The following is a 12,064-nucleotide window of genomic DNA, read 5'->3' on the forward strand; positions in this document are numbered from 1 at the left end:
AAATGTCTTTAGCCAGTACTTAATTTCACTGATAACAGGTTCCTCTTCTTTATTTTTTAGGTGTGCATAACCTCCGGGCGACCCGAAGAGGGGCTCTGGAAGTGTTCCAGATTCAAGATGCCCATCAGGCTTCACAAAAAGAAGGGGACCCTCAATTACCCCAAGTGCAGAATGGAGTGGAGCCGGGGAAAGATGTTGTATTCATACCCACTGTCGATGGAAGCATGAAGCCACTTAGCACAGCTGAAGGTGGTGTCCATGTTTCTTTGCAGGCCCTGGAGGGTGAACGAACTCAAAAAGAAATTGAGGCTGATGAAGCATTCCAGAGACACATGCATAAAATATACTACGATGACACTAACATTGGTAAAAAGTTAAGTGTGAAAATGTCCCCCATGTTAAGGCCAAAGTCTCTGGCAGTGCCAGGTTTGACCACTCATGGCGGTCACAATGATCTAATGGGACCTGTGATGTCCATCTCGCCCCAAGGTACCTACATGTCCAAGATTATACCCAATGCTATCCTGCCACCAATGGTAGATGTTATTGCTTTAACCAGTAACAGTGTGCGTACCTTGAGCCGCTGTAGCCTGGCCACGGCCAGCCCCGCATCTGTGCGGTCCTCACTTCGTCACTATCACAGCCGGCAACATTCTTCATCCAGTGAGAACTGGAGCCACTCTCAGTCGACAGAAACCATTATGTCAAACACCTCCACCATCTCCTCACGAGGTGGTTCCACCAGCACACTGCCTAATGAGAAGGGGGAACTCCGCCGTGAGAGCAACTCCCACACTCCTGTTGGTGATGGCAAGAGTCCCCGGCCCTCCGATGATCAGCTCAGCCTTGGTAGTTCAGTTGGTTTGAAGATGAATGGCAGCGCGGTCCCCAGCTCCCCTAACTTTCTGACAGTGGCTCACCCTAGTGGCCGGTCTTCTCCAGCCTACAGCATTGGCAGTGGAGCTGATGCATCAGACACCATGAGTATTGCAAGCGACAGGTCCTCTGTGCGAAATGTATCTTTGCGAAAGAGCAAAAAGCCACCTGCCCCTCCTCGGAGGACCTTTTCATTGCAGCAGCAGAGGGAGATGGGATTACCACCCAAGCCAGAGAGACGGCCCCCCGCTAAAGTGGCGGGATCTGGCGGTGCCAAGGATCCGTGGGTGAGACGCTTGGGGAACAGAAGTCCTGGAGAGGAGGATGAGGTGTTCACCACATCTCTGCCTGTTGAACCGGATAATACTTGGTCTGAAAGCCCAGCCTATTCAGCTGATGCCCCTGCTCTAGCCCAAATTTCTCAAAGCCTGGCATCCACCAGTCCATCTCCTGGCAAAAAAGAGATCTTAACCGCGGTGCAGCCGATAGCAAGTGACATCCCTGAAATGAAACACCACTCGCCTGAACGGTTTGAGCGAACGACGTCGCCCTCTAGTGGCTATTCAAGTCAGAGCGGCACCCCCACCCTCTCTACAAAAGGGGTGTTGGACTTCTCCGCTTCTCCACGGCTTCGGAGGCCCCAGGTGATAAAGCAGGAGAGAGTTGAAGCTGTTCAGTCCAATGCCGTTTCCATCTCATCCTCCTCAACGTCCCTATCCTCGGCCACCTCGGACTCAGCTCGCCATGAAGCAGCAGCCTCAGCATCTTCCAAGGAATTTGTAATCCCGCCCCACCCAAAAGTTCCAGCTCCCCTCTTTCCTCCACCTTCTAAATCAAAAGTTATTGCTCCTGTCCCGTCATTTCCAGTCCCAGTGCCTCAGGATCCTCCGCTGATCACTGTTGAAGAGAAAGTGTCTGGTGATGTAAAGACTGGTCACTCAGCCCCTCCATCCCCGCCGCCATCCCACCATCCTCCCCCTCCACGTGCAAGAAAATCTGAATCTGACAGTGATACATCCCCCTTGGCTCCCTCTAAAGACTCCGCATGGCCACCACCCCCGCCCCCTGTGCCTGATGACCATGACCTTTCGATGGCGGACTTCCCTCCCCCGGAAGAAGAGTATTTTGATACCCCTCTCCCGCCTGCCTCCAGCCTGCAGCTGGAGTCATTTGCCTTAAAAGAGGACCGTCCTCTTGATGTTCCCCAGGTGGGCCCAGAACCAGCCCCCACCCGCATTCCAGCCCCAGTAACCCCCTCCTTTTCAGCCAGAGTATCATCTAGGATCCAACAGCAAGGGGGGGCGCAGGTGGTTCAGCGGCCAGCTCCTGCAGGCGAGACCCCGCAGCCCAAGCCAGCGGGTGCTCCTGTGTCTCAGTTACTCATTTCTGGCAGTCGTGTTCTTGATAAGTCCACTGTAATTATGAATGCGGCACGTGCCGGCTCTGCAGCCCCATCAGCTGCTGCGCCAGCTACTGTTGTTGATGCTCCTTTAACGCAAAACCCCCCTGCAGCCCTGCAGTCAGTTGTTCCGTCCCTCCCTGCACCTTCATGTACCACCGACGCACCAAACCCTCCTCCTGCACCTCCCCCTGCCTCTACTGCATTTGCAGCTCCCCCTGCACCTTCGGCACCCCTGTCTGCTGCCACTGTACCCCCAGCTGTCCCTGTAGCCCCAAAACTTAACACCCTTCCTCTGAACTTAAGACCCACACAGAGTCTTAAAAAAACAAGCCCCTTATCTGGAACGGAGGCCAAGAAAAATATCACAAGAAGCAAAAGCATTCAAGCACCCAAGGAGGATGCCAACCTGCCCATTGTTACGCCCTCACTGCTGCAGATGGTGCGTCTGCGATCAGTGCAGGCAGGTGGGCATCCGCCAGCAGAACCAAAGACTCCGCTAGAGAACCAAAATGGACCAACAAGCACATCTGCCCCCCAGAAGCCTATCCGCAAATCTCTGTCTCTGCGATCCCCCCCACCTAACAGTGACTCCGTGCCTTCCAACCCACAGCCGCAAGCTGTCCAGCTCAAGGCCTCCACAACACTGGCAACACCGACTCGTACTGTTTCCACCTCTGAGTCTAGTGAGATGAAAGATGGACAAACCTCACCGCTCCGTAAATCCCCAGCCAATACGGCCAGCTTCATCTTTGCCAAGAGCCCCAAGAAAGTTGTTATTGACCCGGTCTCTTCTCCAGAAGCACAGGCTGGGCTACAGAAAAACCTGGTGGCTGAACTGATGTCTTACTCTTTGCCCCGGAACCCTGACACAGTGCAGCAGAGCCAAATGCTCAATGGCAAACCTGTGCTGCAGAGGAAACCCAGCAAAATCCCACCGCCTGTAGCCAGGAAGCCTTCACAAAGTACGCCAAGGTCGCCTACAAGCCCCCAGCCATGGGCGGCATCCCCAAAGTCACCGCTGGGTCCTCAGCCATGGACTCAGCCACGGTCACCTGCCAGGGTCCAAGCGCCAGGCGGAGATGGGGACAGTACAGTGTCTGCACCCCAGGACATTAAAGCTTCATGTATATCCAAGGATGAAGTTCACACCGTGTCTTCTGAACCCAAAGAACCAGCCTCCGAAGGTGGCAGTGCTGTGCAACTGGCAGGCCAGGATCCACAGCCAGGACCGCCAGCTGCACACGGTGAGTACTAATTGTAGTTGGTTTGTGCTCTGTCTTTTAATACATTTATGTTCTGCCGTGCTTGGGCTGTAATCAGAGACTGTTGGTACTGAACCACGCCGAAACCCCAGCACACACTGCTAGGCCATTGTGGCACTGCACAGCCACGGCACCTTTTCTGTGATCCACAGCTCTTCATTACTGAGACCTGCGTGGAGTCGGTCAGTGTGCCTCACGCTTGGCCTGCTGCTCCGGCCTGTCTCTCCCGCGCTGGATGCTCAGTACACTCCACTTTGCCAATGTATCATAGTCCTAAAATGTAACGCATCCTAGTACTGAGATCGGTTTTGCCAGTGCCCCTCAGTACTGACTTGCATTCTCCCTTCTGTCGATGTAGTGGAACCACACATAGACACACATAGACACTTAAAAAGTCGCACACAGAGACGCATACAGCCAGACGCACGTACTGCAGCACAACTATTTCAGCCCTGAGAACACACCTTTTCTGATGCATTTGAGTCCTGTTGAGCCTTTTGTATGATCTCAATGACATAAAGAAGGCTCCAACACTGTTCTGCTTGTCTTGGTGCTTGGTACATCCTGGCTCTGGAGAGTACCAGAGAAGCTGCCTAGCACTTACGAAATGATAGTCTGGGGCATGGGGAGGCAGAGCCGCACCTAAGTATAGTTAAAGCCAACCTTCTTCAGTGCTGTCCATTTACTTGGCCAGGCAGAGAGGAGCACCGGATAATATCTTTTAAGTACCTTGCGTTTAGGGATGTTTTTATGGCCGGCATTTATTCTAGATTCCCATACTTTCATTGGGTTCTTTAATGGTTGGATCTCCCAAGCCGTGTTGTTTTCAGGATTGCAACTCTTGAAGTGACCCCTTTCCTGCTTCTTACCCAGCGGCCCTTTTGTTTTCCTGATTAGGGTCATTTGAATCATGTTTACAGGTGCCATCATTGTGGACTACTTTATTTTGCTGCTTACACATTTTTGGCTGCGTCCCAAAGGGATTTCAATTTTGCAAAGAGAAGAATTGATGAGCTAGGTGTTCCTTTTTTATTTCTACTATGTCTTTGACGGCCTTCATTTATTTTCCAATCAAAAACTGGAGTTGCCACCAGGACGGACAAACATGTTGGAACCAGAGGTAATAAAGGAACCTACCTGAAATCCTGCGTTACAAACGACAAGTTCCAGGCCATGGCCTAAAGTGTTCTAATTTTGAAGGGGCCAACCAGTGAGTGATGTCACAGTAAATCTCAAAGATCACGCAGACGCCATCAAACCAAGTATCTTTCTAGTATACCAGATGCTGTGGATTGCTGTTGATGCACGACTGGTTAATGATAACTTTTTTTCTTCACTGGATGGCTGTTTTAAAACGATTGTGCCTTTGCAGTGGTCTATCTACCAGCATGCTACAGACACTGTCAGACATGTTACTTTCCGTGGCAGCATTCACAGAGTACAGGTGTCCTTGCAAAAGGGCCCCAAAGCTCTGAGGCAGAGCCAACAAAAAGAACACTGAGAAGCAAGACTTCTTTTCAGGGCTACTCAGGCAAGAATCTTATCAGCTTTTGCTTCATGTAATAAAAATGCCATACTGAAATTCCAGTAGTTCTCTTTGATGACTCACGAGGCAAACCAGCAGTTTACATGAGAATTTTGGGGCGTCGAGGCAAACAGGCTGTGGCCATTGTTCCTGACCTTCCGAGGCTAACTGATCCCTGGGCCTTGGCCAGAAGATTGGCACCTGGAGTTAAGATGAGAATGTCCCCTGCTTGATGTGCAGTTTTGTTCCCCATGTCCTGAGTTCCAGACTGAGAGTATCTGGTATCCTAGTTTCTGATTTTCGTCCCAGCCTTACGCCAATCTAATGTGTGCTCAAAGACCCTTGACCCGAGTGAAGTCCCAGACTTGAAACTACCGTTTCTAGCAAAGGCTTAGCACGTAGAGCAGCTGTGGGACCATACAGTGTGTTCAATAATTGTGACTAGAACATTTTTATCTTTCACAGGATTGGAAGCCTACCTCCAAGTACTGTTGCTATGTTGTAACCCAGATCTTAGCGCTAACGTCCCAGTACATGTTTGCTTGTATGCGTGTGGTCTTCATGGTGCATACATTGTGTGTATGAGTGAACCGGATAATGGAGTTCTGTTGGCTTCATTTTTGTATCCCATGACCTGTTCATGTGCCCAAGATGGAGGTGAGTTAGTTTTCCCAGACACCAGAAGTGTCTTACTGACATTCTGAAGCTGGTTGGAGGAGATCTAGACATGGAAGGGGGGAAAGAGGCGAGCGCTTCCATTAGAATTTTTGTTAGATCCTTTTGCTGCAAGTAGCTGCCGATTAACGTCCCTGAGAACTGCCATTTGGTAAATGGTGGTACTGAAGGATAGGACTGCAGTCTGTTGTTCAGAATGTGAAGCGTCGTTTAGGGGGCATCATCTGAATCTGACCTAGAAGGAAGAGCTGTCTTTCTTTCCTGAAGTGCCTCAAAGCTGGCCTTTCTGAGAAAGAGAATGACCACCCCGCGGGAGGTGCTGACTATCAGGCAGGCAAAAGCAGCTGATGCTCCATTTGCCCAGATATATTCAAAAGAGAGTGACCAGTGCACGCCTAAAATGACAGCACCATCACACTGCCAGAGTGTGACTGCGCTGCTCGGACTCTGAAAGCAGTCTGCTCTGTGAGACTGTCCTGAAGTCTGCCCAAGTAGACTGCGCTGCTGTGGCCCGGACAGAGCAGACTATGCCACTGCAATGAGAAAGAGAGGCCAAAGCGAATTGCGCCGCCATGATGACTGCCCAGACCAGTGCAGCTGATGCCGGCCTTCGGCAGACCCTTGTCCTCTGATCCCATCCAACTCATGCTGCACCCACAAAAGGGCCTGTGAAGGACTGGAGGCATCCGGCAACTCCAGAGCCTGTCTACAGCTCCAGAGCCAGACTCTGGGTAGCATCTGTTGCTTCCACATACACACGGTGTGCTGACACTTTGCAGCAGCACATTCCCCCCTCCTGTCGGGAGGACGACGGAAGGACCATATATCTACTGCAAAGCCCTACCTGTGAAGCTGAGCGCACCCTTGTTATCCCTAAACAAGCCTGAGCGTGCGGAACCGGCAGCATCGGAAAAAAGTGTGCTTGCTACAAACTTTCATCCTGTATCACTATTGTTACTCCACCTTTAAACGCCTACAAAACGTGATCCAAACTCTTAGGTCATCTCTCGAACCTGCGTTGAAGCCCACCCTCCTTGCTCGTGCCACTCTAAATTCAAGGTTAAGGTGCCTAGTGGAGCACCTTCTTCAGTTCCATTTTATTAAATCTTAACCATTAACTGGAACATATTCTAAACTTTGTTTCTGTGGCACCCTGACCTCCATCTACAAACTCAGATCCAAGAAAGTTAAATCTGCCACTGGCCGCTCATCTTTCCAGGTGCCTACAGCACTCTTAGACACTCTCTAGAACTACAGTCTTCGGCCCCAACAAACAAAACAAAAATCACCTAACGGTAAAAACGCATCCCAAATAAGAACTGAAAGAACTCAGTGTGCAAAAACTGAGCACCCCTTAGGCAACGTCCTGTCCACAAATATCCTCATGTCAAACTGCAAGCCTAACGGTGAACACTCTCCTGGATGAATCAGTAGCAGTCTGAAAGCTGTCTTCATATTGGATGTTGCAAACTCTGCATCTGTACTACAACTCCTCACCAGAGTGCACCATCATGTACTGATGGATATTTTAGCGATGTGTCCTTCATCACAGTAAAGTAATTAACCAAAGTGCCCTCAGGTCCCGATAGATGTTGTCACCTTAAGTTCTCCCTGTTGCCTCTACACCTAAGTAGGAAACGGTCACATTTTGAACGGCCTATTGAAAAGAAAAAAAAAGATGCACAATTCTTCCTGTTCCTTTATACCCAGCTTTTTATGAATTACATCAGTATTGCGTTTTGACCAACTTCTAATTCTTTGCACACTACCAGTAGGTTGATAGTTCTACTATTGTTCGCTGACTTAGACCTCCAAAAGGCAATTACCATATTAAACCACTAGGCTTCCACCCACCCTGCATTTTGCACAGTCATGCCTTAATTTGCATTACACCCTGGTAGTAAAACATCCCCTATTTATCGCCCAATAGGCCCCGTTCTGTAGCAACTTCCATCTCTCCCTAAACTGCCCACCCCAAACTTTGTGGGGCGCCAGTGACCAGGCTTGTATCATGTCACTAAAGCACTGGCATCATGAACCAACGGCACTGGACTTCTTGAAGCCATTGATTGGTGTACAAACTCGCCCCCCCCACCCCCCCATTGTTTATCGTGCTTCACCACCATTCTCCGCAGACAATGTCACATTAATCCGTTTGCTCTTCCGTTACAACATGTAATGTTACACAGCACTCTGGTTCACAGTGCGCACTTGTATATATTAAGAAGACTGATGTCCAATGTTCCAGTTACCAGTCCTCGTCTTTGAGCCTTCCTTTACCTGTATTTCTCAAGGTAACAATTTAAACACAACAACAAATTCACCTTGTAGCAAGTGAGCACCCAGAGGTATAGTCATTTTCCGCTTGCTGTCCTTGTCGGTGCCTGTCTGTCTCTTTTTGTATACCCCATTTATCACATTCTAAAGACTTCTCCCCTCACTTTCCTTAGCCTCTCTGCCATCACTATGTGACTGACTTACCTTGCCCTACATCTTATTTTTTTTATTTTTACTCTTCTTACCTGGGGCCTCTTCCCTGCCTCTGTTTTCCACCAAGACATCGCTCATCCTAACAGACCGAAGTCAGGCTACCCAACACTCGCCGGCTTCCATCAACTCCTCCTCACACTGCGTCACCCACATTTCCGCCCAGCAATTTCCTGAATCTGTGCTGGTAACTCTACTGCACCGTTGTCGTCAGCCAAGTTTCTTTGTCGCTTTTGCTGTCGGCGAGGCGGCCCTGCACCCTGAAGTCACTCTGGACCAGGGTCCACAAGCCGTCCCATAGCCAGTGTTGTGATACCATCTCCAACCTCTGTTGCCGGAATTGCAGGGGCACTGATGTTGCAGTCGCTCAACCGTGACAACGCGCCCAACCCAGAGCATCCACCACCTGCTTCAGGCTGTGCTAAATGTAAAAACTCCCGTCACACTCGTCAACCGAGCCCCACCTGCCTATTCCTATGCCTACACTACTGTTTGCAGTCCTACCTACAACACTCATATAGTCCTCACACACTCATTTTTGCTTTTCTAAAACTTTTCTTGTAGCTCTTTTTTAAATCCCACATTTTGTAACTCATTTTATAACACTCAACGCTGTACTTTTTCAACGTATATGGCTTATTGTCCTTTGAAATGGCAGCCTTGTTACTTTTCTGGGGTTTGTAGCCTTTTGCTCTGTTTTCACACCGTGTACTTGTTTTTTTTCCCCATCTGGGGTAAACGGTGTCAAAGACCCTGCTGGGGCTATCTCTCGTTCCTCAACAAATACGACCAACATTATCTGCTCAGACAAGAGATTGCGTGGCACTGCCAGCTTGGGTGCCACCAATAGCTTTTCTTCTAAAGTGTGCCTTCCACTGGATGCTGTTGACAGCACTCGCCACCCCCCCCCCCCCCCCACCCCCCACCCCTTTTGCTGGCTGCACCCTATCACTGAGGCTTTATCACTCCGCCGCGACTTAGTGCAACCCGTCGCCACATGTCCCTGTTGCCTCCCCCTGGAGAACCTGCGCTGATGGGCAACACGTATCAGTGTGCAGCCCCAGCCTCAAAGGAGCAAGCAGCTTCTGTCTGCCTCGCTGGTGAGGCTCTTCCCTCACTCTGGGCACTACACTGCCGCCCCTCTGGAAACTCCTGATGCCTTTCCTCCTTTTTTCTGAGGCCACAGCGCTTTCCTCCCCCTCCCCACCCAGTGTACTTAATTTCTAACCAGCATCACCTTTGCTATTCTCACACACTGACACCAGTTTCTGTCAAAATACACCACTCCCACCTGCCTTCAAGTTACCTCCAGCTCCGTCTGATGACCCCAGCCCCTGTGTCTGAGGCCTGCATGCTGCTGCCCACTACTTCCTGTGTATCCTTCAAAGTGTAGAGCGCATAGCTGTTACTGTGTGATGCCCCCTTGCAGTTATTGATCTGCTAACATGGCCGGGTCTCTACTTTCCTCTCTCCCACAGAAGCGGCTAGGAGCTCAGCGCCTTGAGACGAGACGCCGCACGCATCCGCTGGACAAGCATCAGGAATGAACCCTGGGGCTGAGTAGCCTCACCACAAAGCACAGAATGAGACTCCTTAATTTAATGCGAGGACGATGCAGATGCCTTAACCAGAAGTGGCCTTGATATTTATGCAACGGTGTGGGGGTTTCACTTTCTTACTGCAGCTTTCGTTTCGCATTTTTGTTAACCAAAAGAAGAAAATGTTAGAAAACGCAGTGGACTGTAGCAGAGGGATGGGTAGAGGCGGTGCACACGGTGGCCTGTAACTTGTTGACAGAACCTTTTTTTCTTACAGGACTGTTGGGGTGCCCCCGGTTGGTAACCCCGCTGGAGTGGCGGCTGCGGACACCCCTCTGCCTCACGCTAAAGGTGCACTGCAGCAGACTTGGCTAGGTTGCTTAGGGCTGACGACTCCTTTTATTTTTTGCCTTTTATCAATTTACTTTTGTTTATTTTAAAATGTTAAAATGTGTGGGAGAATAGGCTCTGTAATCATGCACCTAAAAAAAAATCTGAAATGAAAGCACTTTTAAAGAAATGTGCCTTGACCTTTCTCCGCGCTCTGCTTCCAGGAGGAGGGTAGAGGGCAAGTGTGGCTATGGGATTGAGCGCGCTTCTCGGGTGGGATTGCAGATGCACTCTACTCCCCAAGAAAGGATGGATCACATTCAGCTCCTCAGGGGGCGCTCAGGTTCGGTTCACCTCCGGATAAACCCTTCAACGACCAAAGTCAGGTCACAAAATGGAGGGCAAACTAACCAAGTAAAAATGCTTCTAAGAAGTTTAAAATGGAAAAAACTATTGATTAGTTATACTCTAGATGATGCCAGAATGAATGTAAGACAAACACGGTGAAAGTAGTGTGTTCCAAGGTATTTGAGACGGTAGAGAAAACAAAAAAATCTAGACTAAGCACAATGTGTGTGGGGGTATATAAGCGGCCAAGAGAAAAGCAATCTAAAGGGCACATGAAGTCTCACCGGGAAAATTAAGGTTTAGAAGTAATGTTCAAGTGAAGCTGCTCATTTAAAAACAAGATTTAAACATTTATATTGATACAAAATGGATAGTAAGGTGGAGTCAGAGTGAAGTGGGACGTTTAAGTGAGACCAAAAGGCTATAGACAACTGAGTGAAGAATCCATGGGAAAGGCAGTAGTGTACTGAAGAAGGCCTACTTAGTAAAATCAAGAAAGTTTGAGAGACAAGCCAAGATTTTAAAGGAGTGTTTTGAAGTTTAAGAAAGGACGAAGATGGAGAGTAAGTTAAGAGTTCCAGAGAGATAGCAAGAAAAAAAAAATATATTTTAAGTATTTGTGGTAGTAAATACAAAAACTCTGCATATTTATGCCATTTAGTGTTGGCCTCTTACTGATGCAAATTGTTTTTATTCATAAGTCTTTCAAATCACGAGGTCTTGGTCACTCCTTCTCTGCTCACGAGTGCGCATGGGCGCTGACTTCAGATGTGTATCAGCTTTTCTCCCGGTTCCGACATGTTCAGTGTTTCTCGTTGCAGCCCCTGAGCCAGTTGTCTTCCGTCTCATCACTGAGAAGACTTGTTGATGCCCATCAACTCTTACGTCTGCTTAATTTGTCAAGTTCATAGTTGTCTAACAACCAGGCCACTTGGCCTTCGAGCGTTGAGCCCTGTGCTTCAGCCACCACCGTCTACAGGTACGCCTCTGCACCCTGGCCAAATCAAGTCCTCCTAGCCGAGAAGGGACCTAACCAAGGGTCTCAACCCTCGGTGGCCCTTGTATCTGAAATTACATATTGGTTCGAAGAAAATTCCTCCCTCTAAGCCAAAACTGCTGTAGAAACCAAAAACCTAGTCGGGCCCGAGACCGTCAACAACAGACTCCAAGGAAAAGCCTATCCTAAAAAAAAAAAAAAAAAAAAAAATAAAAGGAACTCAATGACGGACAGTGGCATATCATCATCCATTTGCACACAGGCAAGATCTCTGCTACGGAAAAGACTTCCTAAAAACCCTAGGCTTGCTTTGACAACACTTCACCACCCCACAACTTTCTAAGGGTCCTAGGGCCAAAGCTGTTATCCCTACTCATCCTCCTATTCCACTTCCTATTCCACTTCCTATTCCACTTCCTCCTCCACAACCTCCTTCCTCACCTCCCATGACTTCCCTCCAGGAGTCACGGGGCATGTACTCCGACACAGGCAGACCTAACCCCTGCTCTCCAGCAGAGAACTTTGCCCCACTTTCCCCACATCCCACAGATGATTATTGAGTGTATTATGATGTAGATTCCCAGGGGTACCCAGCTCTGGAGCATGTCCTTTTTAGGGTCTCCC

The 12,064-nt window shown here is 49.2% G+C and overlaps 1 protein-coding gene across 3 annotated transcripts in view; it reads left to right on the forward strand.

Annotated features, from left to right (window-relative positions):
* Nucleotides 1-11,655, forward strand: part of NHSL3 (NHS like 3) — a 179,661-nt gene extending 168,006 nt beyond the window's left edge. For all 3 annotated transcript variants that reach the window (XM_069223387.1, XM_069223389.1, XM_069223390.1), the window contains exons 6-7: nucleotides 61-3,522; nucleotides 9,706-11,655. In XM_069223387.1, coding sequence (XP_069079488.1) covers nucleotides 61-3,522; nucleotides 9,706-9,731 — 3,488 coding nt within the window. In that variant the 3' untranslated portion in view covers nucleotides 9,732-11,655. The remainder of the gene's footprint in view (nucleotides 1-60; nucleotides 3,523-9,705) is intronic.
* Nucleotides 11,656-12,064: the final 409 nt, after the last annotated feature.

Source organism: Pleurodeles waltl, chromosome 3_1, assembly GCF_031143425.1.
Source record: "Pleurodeles waltl isolate 20211129_DDA chromosome 3_1, aPleWal1.hap1.20221129, whole genome shotgun sequence".
In the NCBI taxonomy this organism is placed as follows: Eukaryota; Metazoa; Chordata; class Amphibia; order Caudata; family Salamandridae; genus Pleurodeles; species Pleurodeles waltl.